Source organism: Neopelma chrysocephalum, unplaced genomic scaffold, assembly GCF_003984885.1.
Source record: "Neopelma chrysocephalum unplaced genomic scaffold, ASM398488v2 Primary Assembly neopelma1_170, whole genome shotgun sequence".
Classification (NCBI taxonomy): domain Eukaryota; kingdom Metazoa; phylum Chordata; class Aves; order Passeriformes; family Pipridae; genus Neopelma; species Neopelma chrysocephalum.
This window is the reverse complement of record NW_020897832.1, coordinates 282,496-296,549: the sequence shown is the minus strand read 5'-3', so window position 1 is coordinate 296,549 and position 14,054 is coordinate 282,496. Positions and strand designations below refer to the sequence as shown.

The following is a 14,054-nucleotide window of genomic DNA, read 5'->3' as shown; positions in this document are numbered from 1 at the left end:
CCTCAGCCTGGGACCCCCATCCCTCATCCTGGGACCCCCATCCCTCATCCTGGGGCACCCGGCTGACGACAGGCACCCCCTCCAGGGACAGGAGTGACTCTCCTTGGAGTATCCAGGCCGGGGTGGGACAGGGTGTGACCTTCCCGTGTCCCCCCACAGGCTGGTGGGCTCCGGGCACTGGTGGCACTGGTGGCACCGGTGGCACCGATGCAGCGAGGCCCTGGAGGTGTCACAGCTCTCGGGCGGTGCCAAAGCGTCCCCGGCCCCAATGTGAGTGAGAAACCACGTGGCTGGGCGTCAAACCAGCTCTGCCCAGTGACACGGGGAGCTCTGAGGGGTCGGGGTGCCCTGATAATCCGGGGTTCTCCGAGGAGCTGGGGCGCTGTGATGCGTTGGGGTGCCCTGACGAGCCCGGGGTGCTGTGATGAAGCGGGGTGCCGTGTCAGCCCGCGGTGCGGTGACGGCCCGCGGTGCCGGGGTGCCGTGGCTGTCCCCCCGGGACTCGATGCGGGTCGGGGTCACCCATCCAGGCCCCGCCCGGGCCCGGCCCTGCTGAGCTTCCCCGCCCGGCGCGGCCGCCAGGGGGCGCTGCGCCACAGCGGGGCGCGCGGGTGGGCGTGGCCACGCGCCCGCCCCCGGCTGGTTCCGCCCCTTGATGGGCGTGGCGCGGTCTGGCCCCGCCCCCTTAGGCGCGCGGGGCGGTTCAGGGCCCGGCGCGCCTCGCGGCGGGCGAGACCACTGCGATCGGCCGGGGGGGGGGGTGCGGGGCTGCCTCAGCGCCACACGCAGCGGCGGTTCCGGGCGGCGCCGTTGCGAGAAGGCGGAGGGTGGACGGAGAGGGCCGGGGAGGGGTTAAGGGAGAGAGGGGAGCCGGGCTGTCCCGGCAGAGAGGCGGGTGGCCAGCGGGGTTATCCCGGGAAGAGCCCGCTGTGTGCGGGACGATTGGCGCTGTCCCGGGGGGGACCACGGCGGCGGGGGGGGGGGGCCGTGCCGGGAGGCCCCACTGCGGGCGGGGGGGGGGGGGCCGTTCCGGTACCCGGAGCGCGGCGGAGCTGCGGCGGTGCCGGGATTAGCGGGATCGCCGCCACCTCCGGGATCGCCGGGATCAGCGGGACCCCCGGCCCGGGCCGATGCCGAGCGGCAGCTGACGGCGGCGGGCACGCGGAAATGGAGCGGCGGCCGGGCCGGGCCGTGCGGGCGCTGTGCGGCCTCTCCCTCGTCCTGCTGCTGCTGCTGCTGCCGCCGCATCCCGGCAGCGCCGAGCGGGCCCCCGGATCGCACCTGGACGACACGGCCATCGCAGGTGAGACCCGCCGCCACACCCGGAAAAGCCCCAGCCCCGCTTTGGGGCCATTCCGCGGAGATTCGGGCAAAACCCGCGCGGAGCCCCCGCTGAGCCCGGGCCGGGACCCGCGGGGCTCCGGGACGCCCCGTGTTTGTTGCCGCGGCGGCCCCGGCGTTGGGGCCCAAAGTTTTTGACATTCCAGCTCCTTTTGGCTCCTCCGGGCGCAGCCGCATCCCCCGGGAGCCGCCGGTGGGGTTTGGGGGTTGTTGGCGTTGTTTCACCTGTTTGCGGGCCCGGCGGGGAGCCGGGAGCCGCTCCGGTGATCCCGGTGCTTTAGGTTGTGTCTCGGCACGTTCCCAGGCGTGGCACATTCCCGGGTTTGTGTCCCCCCGCCCCGGGGACGGAGCGGTTCCCACCTGAGGAGCGCAGGTAGCACAGCCCTGACTCCCGGCTGTTCTGTATCCCCCCATTCCCATCCCCTCCGCCCCAAAAACCACCCCCAATTCCAGCCAAAAGGGCAGGAGAGTCGAGCCCCTGGGGGTTTTCCCCCTGGGGACACCTCCGTGGGCTCCGCGTCCTTGTGACAGTGCCCGAGGTCAGCGCCGGAGCCCGGTCCTAAATCCTGCCGGGAGCTTTGGGACGGGAATCCCCGGGGGTCCCGCACCCCCCCCGAGCCGTGTCCCTGCAGGTGAGGGGGCCGGGAAGGGCTCTGGAGAGGGATTCTGGGATTCTGGGATGGGATTCAGCTCCCGGGCAGCCAAAACACCGAGCGCCACGTGCTGCTCAGCCCCCGGGAGGCTCCGAGCCCCCGCCGCCGGCATCCAGAGGATCCCACCCGGGTGTTTTTTGGGCAGGAGAAAAGGTGCCGGGCGATTCCAGACCCTCGTTTTGGTGCCGCGTTGGGCGAGGCAGCAGCTCTCCGGGCTGGAGCTCGGGGAGGGATTTGGGGTGCGGGGGAAGGAGGAAAGACCCCGCGAAGGGTTTGACTTTGTGAGCAGAACCGGGTGGTGGGAGCAGGGCGAGGAGCAGGCCTGGGGTCAGCAGGAGGGCCGGGATCGGTGCGTGATCCCTGGGCAGGGGAAGGTGTCCCAGGATGGGCTCTGTGGCTGTTTTCCGTCCCTGCGAGAAGGGGCTCCCTGTCCCCCTCTCTGCGTGCTCCGAAACGCTCCCAGGGCCGGTTCCCATCCAGTCTGCTCCACTAAGGAAACTGGATCTCCGCAGTCCTCTCTGAAGCGAGGTTTGTGCCTCCAAGGAATTTCCAGCGGAGTTATTTTTGGAGGCCCTGCAGAAGTGTGTGTGGCAGCCCGGGTGATTCAGCTGCTGGCTCCGCTTTCGGATGCGAGCGGAGGCAGCGCCGGGACGGCAACAGACCCGGTCCTGGACAGGGCACAACCCCGGGTTCGGGCCGGCAACGAGCCCCGGTCCTGGGCAGGACACAGCCCCAGTTTCGGTCCGGGCACAGCCCCGGTCCTGGCCCGGGAGCATCCCCGGTGCCCGGCTCCAGTGAATCTCCCCCTGGACGGGCTGTTCCCGCAGGACAGGTGATTTTGGTCACTCCTGGTTTTTCCCAGCCGTGTTCTGTGGTCGCTGCTGGGTCTCCAGACCTGCAAGGGAGGGATAGTACCAGGTTTGGAGCCCCAAACGTGCCAGAGGAGGGGTTTTTGTGGCCGGGTTTGTGTCCCCTGCTCCGCGTCCCTTCCCAGGTCCGAGGGGCTCCTTCCCTCCGCTCCCACAGCTCCCTGTGTGTCCTCTGGGGTCTCTGGAGCTTTTGGAGTTGGGAGCAGGGGATGTCCTGGGCTGGCTCAGCTTTTCCCCGTGTGTTTTCCCTGGAAGCCGTGTTTCCCGGCTGTGTCGGGGCGAGGGGCAGAGCTGGGTGTCGGACACGGCCTTTTGAAAGCGAAAGTGCTCGTTTTTGACACACTTTCCGAGGTGCTGGGTTTTTTCTTTTTTTCATTACCATTGTGATGACAAAATATCAGCAGCGGCTGCTTTTCCCTGGAGCCAGGGGAGTGTTTGCAGAGGGTGGGAGCCTGAGCTGCGGAGATCCCCCTGTGCTCAGGGGATGCAGCAGCGGGTTTATGGAGGGTTTTAGGGAGCGATCCCGGTCCCTCAGATGTTCTTTCATAAGCAGGAGTTTGACACGGGCACTTTTATCCGTGCGGGAGAATCAGAGCTGGCGACTGAACCCCGGGGAAAATCAGATTTTTTTTTTTTTTTCTCCTGGCTTTGACTCACTCAGAGGCGAGTTTCGAGGGCTTTAATCTTTCATCTCTAATCTTTTCCTGCCGAGATCAGATTGAAGTTTGGTTCCACTCGGCGGCACAGGAGCCATTTCACAAGGCAGAGGCGCCGAGACAGAGGAGGAGGGGGTTGGAGCCCAGAGCAGCCAAAAAATCCCTCTCCCAGCAGGCAGGTTCTGCCCCAGCCCCGGCTTTGGGAAGCTCCCGGTGCTCTCACAGGATGTGTGACCGTCCCACACCTCATTGTTTTCACCCGCCCCTGGTTATTTTTAGCCAGAATTTGTCAGGCCACGGCCCAGCCCCGGGACCTTTTCACACCCCCTGAAAGGGGCAAACGAGGTTCCTGGGGGACGAACTGGACTTTCAGGGATCTTTTTCCCCCCTGTAATGGGGCTGCTGCCCAAGCCAACCAGGTTTTGTTTGTTTTTCTGGTCCTTGTCAGAACATCTCCGGGGATCCTGTCAAACACTTTGTACAAGTTTTAGGTGGGTTTGGGTCAGAAGTTTTAAATTCCATCTCATTTAAGATATTAAGGTGCTCAGAGGCCTCTTCCTCATTATGTCACATCAGCTGTGAGCAGTTCCTGGGATTTCAGGTGATTCTTGTGTTCCTTGTTTGCCCTCTGTGCAGCCCAGCACAGGTGGGCACCCTCAGGTGGGGCTTCGGGGGTGTTTGTAGGGGATCCAAGGAAAACTGGCTGTGAAGGGGCAGGGATCTGGATAACTGGGATCCCCTCCTGGTTCCTTTAGTGGTGACACCTTCCACCTGCAGACAGATCTAGACCCATCTCCAAGCAATCACATGGAAGTGGTGCCCTGAGCCTTATTTGATTTTCTGTGGGATCCCTTCCTGTGGTCTCCCATCCATGGGGATGAAGGGCTGTGTCTCCACACTCTGCCTGTGCTGGGGGAGCTCTGGGCTCTCAGATCAGGGATCCTGGGATGGATTTTTCCTGTCTCTTGTCTCCTGCAAGTTAAGGGATGGGCTTTGGACAGTCTGTTGGGATTGAGGCATTTTTGGGGAGAGGTGGAGCTCGTGTGCCAGGGGCTGGTGGGGGCTGGACCCTCTGGTGCAGGGATGGGACAGGCTTTGGTGACTTTCCTTTATGCCAAGCAGCTCTTCTTTCCCTTCCTTTCTCCTTCTCCCTGCCCTGTGTTGATTCCTCAATCACATTTGCTCTTGTTCAAGTGGTTTAGAACACAGGTTATAAAAATAACCAGAGTGTATCCAAAGAAAACCTGGAGAGCTGTGCCCGGGGCTATTTCTGTGTTTGCCTGGAGCACCTGGAGCTGCACTTAAACCCACAGAACATCCCACTGGACACAGTCCAGCGTGGGGAGGGGGGGCTGCAACCACAGCCTTTGAGCTGGGCATTAATTCCCCAGGGGGAAAACCCTCATTTCTGGGGGAGGACACTGTGCTCGAGCACTCCTGGGGGTTAATTGGAAGTGAATCCTTCACTGCTAAACCTTGGAAAGTGATGGGTTTGGACTCCTGGCGCCTCAGCAGAGCCTTTGGAAGCTCTGTGCTGCATCCATCCCCCTGCAGGGTGGGAGCAGGGCTGGTTCTCCTCCATCCCCCAGTTCAAAGGCTCCCGTCACGGAGGGAAGGGTGACGTGGGTGCAGCTCCTCCGTGGTGCTGGTGTGCGTCACCCACCCCTGTGCCAGGAGCCACGGCTGTGCCCTGTCCCTGTGCCAGAGCCACTCGCTCCAGGGGCTGCAGGATGCTGGACAGGCTGCCTCTGGAGAGGGGCTGCCTCTGGAGAGGGGCTGATGGCTGGGGGCAGGAGGTTGGATAAAATCCATGGTGTTTGTTGTTGGCGGGAGGTTGGACTCTCGACGCTCTTGGAGGTCTCTTCCAGCCTCCAGAATTCCAGGATCCGGCTGCTCCCTGAGCTCAGCACCCTCCCGGTGCTGTGGGAGCAGAACCAGGGCAGGATTTCATCCCGATATTCCCGTGCTGGGAACCTCCAGGCCCTGTCCTGGATGACAGCCCCGGGAGGTGCAGGATGACCTGCCTTGTCCCAGCACACCCTCCCTGCAGTGGCTCTTCCAGGACCTGCAGCTCTCCCTGCTTCCATAGAACACTTCCTAAAGGAGCTTTTGCCTCCAGGACTGGCAGGATTGTGCAGTTTCATTAACCCTTTGAGGTGTGCAGGGTCACTGAGCAGGACTCACACCTGTGAGTGGCGGCTTCAGGCAGGGGAGGAAGAGCAGTCGTGGGAATCCTTGGGAAAACCTGCCAGGGAACAGGCCCTGCTCTTCCCTAGCTCGGTTGGAAGCCACAGTGGATTGCACAGCCTTGGGAATGAAACTCATCTCGAGGAATTGCCGTTCTGAGAGGGGCAGGAACTGTGTTTTGGCAGCAAACCCCTGTGGAGGAGGAGGAGTGGGGCTGACTGGGCAGCACTGGGAGTGCTGGGCACCTCCTGCTCATTCCCTTCCCTGCTGGGCCCAGGAACTTGGAGCAGTGCTCAGCTGGATCACAGAGGGGATTTTAATTGAATTTCTTGTTAGATTATTTATTTACTCCTTGGCACAGCAGCTCCCTGCGAGCCCCCAGTGCCCCTGGGGTGGTCCCTTCCCACAGGAGCTGGAGGGAGCTGGGCCTGTCCTTGGTGGGGCAGGGATACAGGTACCCAAGGCAGCAATCCCCCTGTCTGTGCTTTCCTCTCTGGAGGGGATGGAGCAGTAAATGTGTGATGGAGGAACTTCCTGACGTCACTTAATGTGGGATGCCTTGATGATCTCAGAGCAGAACCTCATCCCAAAGGGTGTAAGAAGGGAAAGGAATTTGCTTTCCTGTTGCCTGCACAGTTTCTCGAGGGCTGCCTGGGTGTGTTGGGACACTGTGATTCCATGGGAGGCTCTTCCCTTCTCCCCCTCCAGGCATGGGAAGGATCTCTGGTGTCACCTCAGGGGAGCTGCGTTATCCTTCAGAGGGTTGTGGTTCATGATCTGCCCAGTTTTGGGTGAGGGAAGGGAAGTGAAAGGCCCTCCTGGTGTAATTCCATGTAGATTTAGCACTGGCAGGGGCTGCCCAGGGAGGTTTGGAGTGCCCAGCCCTGGAGGTGTCCCAGGAAGGCCTGGCCGTGGCACTCAGTGCTCTGGGCTGGGGGACAAGGTGGGGATGGGGCACGGGGGGGATCCATGGGCTGGGAGGGCTTTTCCAGCCTCAGGGATTCCATGATTTGTTAGTTTAAAGGCTGTTTCTGTGAGCAGGTGGTTGAAAAGCAGCCGTTTCCCCCGAGGTTATCCCTGTGCTCCTGGAAATCCTGCTGCTGGTCCTGCTGGGAGCTCTGGTGGCTCCTGTCCCACAGTGGCTCTCCAGGGTCAGTGCCAGGCTTGGACACCTTCAGCTGCTGGACTGTGCCCAGCCTGGCATCCTGCTTCTCAGAGCCCTAATTACACACGCCAATTAGTGTAGAAAAAGCTGTTTCCTTCGTTAATTAGCTTTGCTTTCAGTGCGGAGAAGGGGAAACAAACTTCTGAGCAGGTGGAGCCAGCGGGAGAGCTGTGGCTGTGCCTGGGCAGCTCTGGGATTCCCACTGGAACTGCATCTTTGGGAGCTGGGGGGGGTCATTTTCCTGGGTGGTCTGGCTGCCTGAAGCCCCACTGTGGATGAAAACAGGAGACTGGACATTACCTGATGTCAGGTGAAGGTCTGGGAATCCCCCCAGCTGGAAAAGGAGGTTCCATTGCCCTTCATTTCTTCAGTCAGGTGCTCTTTAGGGAGAAATTCCTCCCTGTGAGGGTGGGGAGGCCCTGGCCCAGGTTGCCCAGAGAAGCTGTGGCTGCCCCTGGATCCCTGGAAGTGTCCAAGGCCAGGTTGGACGGGGCTTGGAGCAACCTGGGCTGGTGGAAGGTGTCCCTGCCCATGGCAGGGGGTGGCACTGGATGGGCTTTAAGGTCCCTTCCAACCCAAACCAGTCTGGGATTCTCTGGATAAGGGGGATTTACCTCTTCTCTGCCTTCTCCCTGTTACCAGGTGCAGCCTCAGGACCTGCTGCTTCCCCCTCCTGCCCTCAGGCCTTCATTTGCTGCTGGAGTTTGGGGCTGTTTCGTGTTCCTGAGCCATCTGCTCCCCTCCTGGGGCTGATCCCAGTGGGGCTCTCTGGAACACTGTTATTTTCCCCTGCCTTCCTTTCACCCAGTCCCTGCAGTGCTGCCTCACTCGTTTCCTGGCACCTCCGTGGCTCTGCCAGGGCAGTTTTAGGAGCTGATGCTGGAGACTCTTTGGTGATGCCATTGCTGCATCACTCCTGCAGCACACGGGAGCCTTGAGCAGCTCCTGCCTCAAACTGAGCCTCTGCCAGGGCCTCCCCACCCTCCCAGACAGCAATTCCTTCCCAATATCCCATCTATCCCTGCCCTCTGGCGCTGGGAAGCCATTCCCTGTGTCCTGTCCCTCCATCCCTTGTCCCCAGTCCCTCTCCAGCTCTCCTGGAGCCCCTTTAGACCCTGGAAGGGGCTCTGAGGTCTCTGCAATAATAATTAGAGCACTATGAGTGATAAGGGTGCAAGGCAGGGCTGTGCCCAGCTGATATATTTATTTTCCCTGGCCCTGCTTGGTGTCAAACCATCAGAGCAGCAGCAGGAAATCCTTGGGGAACCGCACGGGTTTCTGCCCCTGAATTGTCCCTGTTTGTTTGCTCCCCATGAAACAGCACTGGGATGTTTGGTTGTTTGGATTATGGGCCTATTTTTAAGTAACCTATTTTTTCCACTTTGGAAAAAGCATTAACTCGTGTCAGGGACATCTGTGGAGTCTGACTTTGGGAACCACCAAGTGCTCCTGGGGAGTCTCTCAGCAGCCTGAGCTGTTCCCCCCTTGGTAAATGTGGGCATATTTTTCTTTATGTGTGTGCACATTGCTGAGCTTTGCCAGAAGAGACGTTTTCAGCACCCACAGAGGCCAATCCAGCCCTTCCTGGGAAGTTTATCCCACCCAGGAGCTCTGCATCCCTCAGTTCCACTGCCCCTTCACCTCCTCCGGGATTTGGGAATCCCTGATCCCAGCAGTGCCCCTGGAAGGGAGGATGTTTGGAGGACACACACACACGTTCTGCAGGAAAAGCCGCTATTTTTGTAGTATTTCTGTTTGTTTTTCCCTCAAGGATGCAGTTTTAAGGTCAGTCCCTCCAGGTTTGGAGCTCTGGTGCCTGAAATTCGGCCCCTCTGGGAGGACACAAACACAATAAACAGGAGAACTTGAGGAATGTTCCTCTCCGAGTTCCAAAGGAACAGCTTGCTGGTTGGAACAGCCTGCCCCTTCCCAGGCAAGGCAGGCTTTGGATTGCAGGGAAGGGAGGAATAATTCAGGATCAAAGCTGCTCAGCAGTGCATTTGCTTAGATCTGTAAGAGTGCCAGGACATAATTAATGTGTGAGTAAGCCAAGGGGAGAGAAAGTTGTTTTTTAACTCGACACAGAAGGATGGGGGATAAAAACTAAATTTTTAGGGGAGAGAACCAATAGTGGAAATACCCCTTTCCAAACAACTGCTGTTGTTAACCCAGTGGGTTTGTTCCTCCTGCTTTGCAGCTGGGAGGCAAAAATTCAAGTCTGGCATCTTGTGCTGGTCAGGGAGGAGGTGTGGATGGACACCTGCAGGCCAGGCAGCCCCTGGAAGCAGCATTCCCTCCATCCTGGGTGTGTGATGGCTCTTCCCACCTGCTGGGGCTGTGGGTGAGCTCTGAGGGTGGGGAGGAAGGGAGGGATCCCATCCCAGGCCGTGCAGGTCCTGGTGGAGCCTTCCAGCTTTCTCCTCTGCTTGGCATTCCCGGGGCTGGATCCGGGACTGGCCTGGCAGTAGCGGGATTGGGCTTGTGGGAAGTGAAAAGAAATAAACCAGGAGTGAGGTGTTCTGGGAGAATGGCTGATGGAAGAGCTGAGCGTTTGGGAAGGGAGGCACTGGCTCCATGTTCCCGGGATTTCGTGGTGTGTCTGCTCTGGAAACTGCAAAATAAGGAGGAGATTTGGTTTTTCCTTTCTTTTGAAACCTGTGGAAAGGATCAGTAAAGGACTTGTCCTGCTTTCAGCTGTGGGGTTTGTGGACCCCAAGGACTCTGCACGGGGGGCTCAGGTGGGTTCATCCCGGGGGCAATCCCAGCACCTTCCCCTGGGATTGGGGCACCAACAGCAGCTGGTGACCCTCCAGAGGGATTTGGGGTGTTGGATCGTGCCAGGCACTGCCAGAGCAGCCCCATCTCTGCTCTGTGGCTCGTGCCCAGGGTCTCAGAGGGTTAAAAAGCCCCCTTGGAACCCTGGGCTGGCTTTGGGTGCGGGAGAGGGGGGAGCTGGGACCCTCTGCCACAGGGCTGGGAAGGGGAGGAGATTCCTGAGCCTCCCTGGGGGATGGCAGATGGAAGTGGCACCCCTGCAGCCTGGGCTGCTCTGGGGAGAGTGTTTCATTAAGCTGTGTCCCGGGGGCCCTCTGGGTAAAGGAGGCACTGGGGAAGTGTGGAAACCACCCTGGAGATGCTGCTGGTTTTGTGGGAATGGTGACAGCAGCACTCCAGGCAGAGGGGCCTCTCGGTGGGGCAGTGCTGGGGGCTGTCCTGGTCCCACCCCAAGTGCTGTCCTGGCCTGGGGTCCTGCTGCTCTCAGAGGTTTCTCCTGGACCCGCCGTTTCCTGCAGATTTGCACTCTGTGTTTTGTAGATAAACAGGTTTTCCTGTCCCTCGTTTCGTTTGCTGTACCATCAACAAAAAAAGGCTGGAAAGGGATATTTGGGGGCACTCAGTGCCCCTCTCCCACTCTGCAGGGTGACCCCTGGGGTTTTCCTCACAGCTTTTGGGGTAAGAAGTGAGAGGTTGGGGGGGGTTGCTGATTACTTTTCCTCCCGTCTCTCTTTTATTTTTCTTCTTGGGAAAGGAGAAGAAAATGTTTCACTCATCAAAGGGTGAGGCTCAGCCCTGGGAGTTTGTCATCTGGGAGCTGTAATGGGAATGTCTGGCACTCCTGTGCCGTCCCTGGGAGATGGATATCTTCAAAGGGCTCCTGGATGGAGCAGTGCTGTCTGTGCCTCACCCTCCCCGCGGGCTGCCCTGGCTGTGATGCCCCTTTGGCAGTGACAATGGCATTGTCTGTGTCCCCTCTGGAGCTCCCGGGGCAGGAGCTCTGGCTGGGATGGAGCTCCGGGCAGGACAGAGCTCCGGGGCTGCTCCAAAGCCTCTTGGCTTTGGAGAGAACTTGTCCAACGGGTTTGTTTTTCATCCCGGGGCTATTTTCAGCCTCCCAGCCTAACGAGGTGAAATGGTTGGGATGCTTTCCCTGGGATGCTTTCCTGCTCCCTGGGACTGTGCTGGGAGGAGGTGTCCCGCTGTCCCCCCACCTCTCCCTTGGCTCTGTGCTGGGTTTGTGCCACTCAGGGCTTTGGAGGAACAATCTGGGCTCTGCACGGGCGCCCTGGGCACAGGGAACCCCAGATCCCAGCGTCGTGGTGGCCCCGGTGCCCTCCCTTGGGAACGTGGGGAGGATCCAGCACCTCGGGCTCTGTGTCCCAGGAAATCCAGGGACCAGCACAGCCCGGCTGTGCCTGGGGGGTTTGGGCTGTGCTGCTCCAAGAGCACCTGGACCAGGGTGGAGGTTGTCAGAGAGGCAGGAAAAGGGGACATTTCACCCCACCTCGTCCTCGTTCCCATTGAAAATGTGTGATTGGTTCGTTCTCGTGATTCCTCTGGGAGAAACTCCAACGATTTTTAAACCAAACCCAACTCCTGCTCCCTGGATCCAGCCCAGAGAGGACCTGTGAGCAAAGGTGGCTTCTCCAGCGTGTGCCAGACACCTGCACTGGGAATGCTGCTCCCGGCTCCTCGGGGTTCCTCTGGTATATTTAACCTCCTGGTGCCGCAGGATGTGGAAGCACCAGCATTCCCATTCCAAAGGCAGGATTAAAGTGCAGGGATCTCATTGCTGGGCAGGAAGTCGCCTGGCAGAGCAGGGCACTGAGGCCCTCCCAAAGGTCAGCGTGGTGGCCCAGCCTGTGGCACATCCATCATTCCCGGGCACGGCTGGGCCAGGACAGGGGGGGGGGTTCATGGACCTGCTCTGGCTTGGGAAGTAAATTTAGCCCCTGGATGTGGATCCGCTCCTGGGCTGGGCCAGAGTCCTCCCACAGCTCCAGAAATGGGTCCAGGTGGAGCAGCAGGGAGTGGGATCCCTGTTAGGATCTGTCCCCACTGGGATCCATCCCTGCTGGGATCTGTCACTGTCCCTGCTGGGATCTGTCCCTGCTGGGATTGGGCACCTCGGCCCTGCCGTGTCTGTGTGGAGCAGGGACGGGATCAGGGATTCAGGGTTTGAACCTCAGGAGCCGAAAAGGGGCATCAGTGAGAGTTCAGCAAATGAACCCATCCCAGCCACAGCACTGGGACCCCGAAATCCCTGCTCCTGGGCTGATCCCATGGCGTGGGATTCTGCCCCCTGAGGTCAGGCCCCACGTGCAGAGCTGCCTCCAGCCCTGGGCTCCAGCAGCAGAAGGACAGGGAGCTGCTGGAGCGAGGCTGGACAATGATACTGGAGGTCTTCTCCAACCTGAAATGACTCTGTGGCTGAATTCCTCTGGAATGACCCCAATCCCTAAGGAAGGTTTGCTGGGCTGTGGCAAACCAGGTTGGAACTACACGTGCACTGCTGGGGTTTCCTGGGTTACCTGGCTGCACCAGGGCACTGCTGTCCCATGGAATGAGGGAATTCCTGTTAGAAGGAGGGAGGGGAAAGGTTTTGCTGTTCAGTGGAGTCTTTGTGTGAGTGTTGGTAGAAATGCACGTGAAGGCTTTGGGGCAGAAGGTGAGAAAGGGCTGGTTTTGGTGGAGGGGATCATGGAATCATTGAGGCTGGAAAAGCCCTGGGAGAGCATCAAGTCCAACCATTCCCTCACTGCTGACATGACCCCAAGTGCCACATCCTGTTAAATCCCTCCAGGGATGTGACTCCATCCCTGCCCAGGGCAGCCTGTGCCACTTGTGAGTGGTTTGGACAAGAATTTTTAAGGAACTGCAGAGAAGTTCCCTGTTCTGCAGCAGAGGAGGGAGGAGAACTCCCAGCTTCTTCTCCCCTTTATGCTGCTGCTGGAAGGAATGCTTCCTCCTGGAGGGGTAGAGTCTGTAGAGTGGGTTTTTTTCCTAATTAATGAGGTGTTAAAGAAGATCCAGAGGAGTGTGGACTGGTATTCCTGCCTCACCTGTGTGTTTGGGTGAGGATTTGGCAGGGATTTCCCTGGTAGCTGGAGTTCTCCCTTTGCAAACACAATCCTTTAACCTGCCCAACACTGAGTCAGCACAGCAGGACAGAGATAACCCAGGATTTTACACACTCACAGGCTTTTCTCAGCCCAACGTGCCCCAGTGTTGCTGCTCAGGTCCTGGTGCTGCTGTTCCTCCAGTGCTGGGAGAGCTGCAGAGAATCACCACAAATAACGGGTGTGAAAACCCCGGTTTGGGTGAAAGCGGAGCTCTGGGAAGCTCCAGCCAGGCTCTCCTGGTTGGGTTGGTGGTGCCTCCAGCCCAGCTGCTGGCTCTGCTGCCTGGCTCTGGGAGGTGAGGGCTTTAGGAGGGGTTTATCTGTGGCCTAATGGTGGCTAAACTTAGCTCGGAGGGGCGGAAATGCTGCAGAGGTGACACTTCTGCTCTGGGGAAGGAAACGCTGCCAGTGCAGCCAGGGCAGGGGCTGGGAGAAACACAGCTTCCTTCTTTTGCCTTTTGGGGTTCTTCTCAGATCAGCTGATGGAGCCTGAGAATATAAAACTGAAAAAAAACGTGAATTTTTTTCCCACTAACTCTTTTTTCCCCCCCCTCTGAGTGAAGTTGCCAAAACGCTTGGCAAGTGGAGCTTCCCAGTTCCAGCCCCAGCCAGGTGAGCTGGGGGTGGGATGAGATGGTTTTATCCGTGTCTGCCTCGAGAAGAGACCAGATGCAGGTTTTTTTAGGGTTTAGCTTTTAAGCTGTCAATGACAACAATATTCTGTCGGTCTCTTCTTTTTTGTGCAGTAATGAGGATACTTTTCATTTTAATTTGCATGCTGAAAGCTGCTATTTTTCTCAAGTTTGGTGGTTTATCTCATGCAGAAAGTCCTGGACCCTCCTACATGTGTTTTGGAATAAGAATTTTTTCAAATGAGGCCGTTTTTTTGTGGTTTGGAAGCACATCACTGAAGGAACCTCAGCTCCACTGGAAGCTGTGCTGGTCTGTGATGAACCTGCACATAACCCAAGGGTCTGTTTTCCACTGCAGGCCATGGGCACTTCTATGATTCCCATGTTGGTCCCAAATCCTTCCAGGCTGCTGTTTGATCCAGTTTGAACTTCCCATCCCATGCTGTGTGTGTTCCACACCCTGGGTGCTTTGCTGAGGGGCTCTGAGGTCCAGAGGCAGCTCCTTGGAGGGGGTTCTGTTCCAAGGGCACTGTTCTGACACAGGATACTCCCAGTACAGCATTCCCAGCCCTGGGGGGGGATGAGGATGCGGGGTTGGGATGAGGATGCAGGGTTGGGATGAGGATGCAGGGTGGGGATGAGGATGCAGGGT

At 59.0% G+C, this 14,054-nt stretch overlaps 1 protein-coding gene across 3 annotated transcripts in view; it reads left to right on the top strand.

Moving 5' to 3' along the window:
* Positions 1-830: 830 nt before the first annotated feature.
* Positions 831-14,054, top strand: part of STIM1 (stromal interaction molecule 1) — a 63,223-nt gene continuing 49,999 nt past the window's right edge. For 2 of the 3 annotated variants that reach the window (XM_027701835.1, XM_027701836.1), the window contains exon 1: positions 831-1,303. In XM_027701835.1, the coding sequence (XP_027557636.1) occupies positions 1,168-1,303 (136 nt within the window). In that variant the 5' untranslated portion in view covers positions 831-1,167. The remainder of the gene's footprint in view (positions 1,304-14,054) is intronic. The other variant, XM_027701837.1, reaches the window with a different exon arrangement.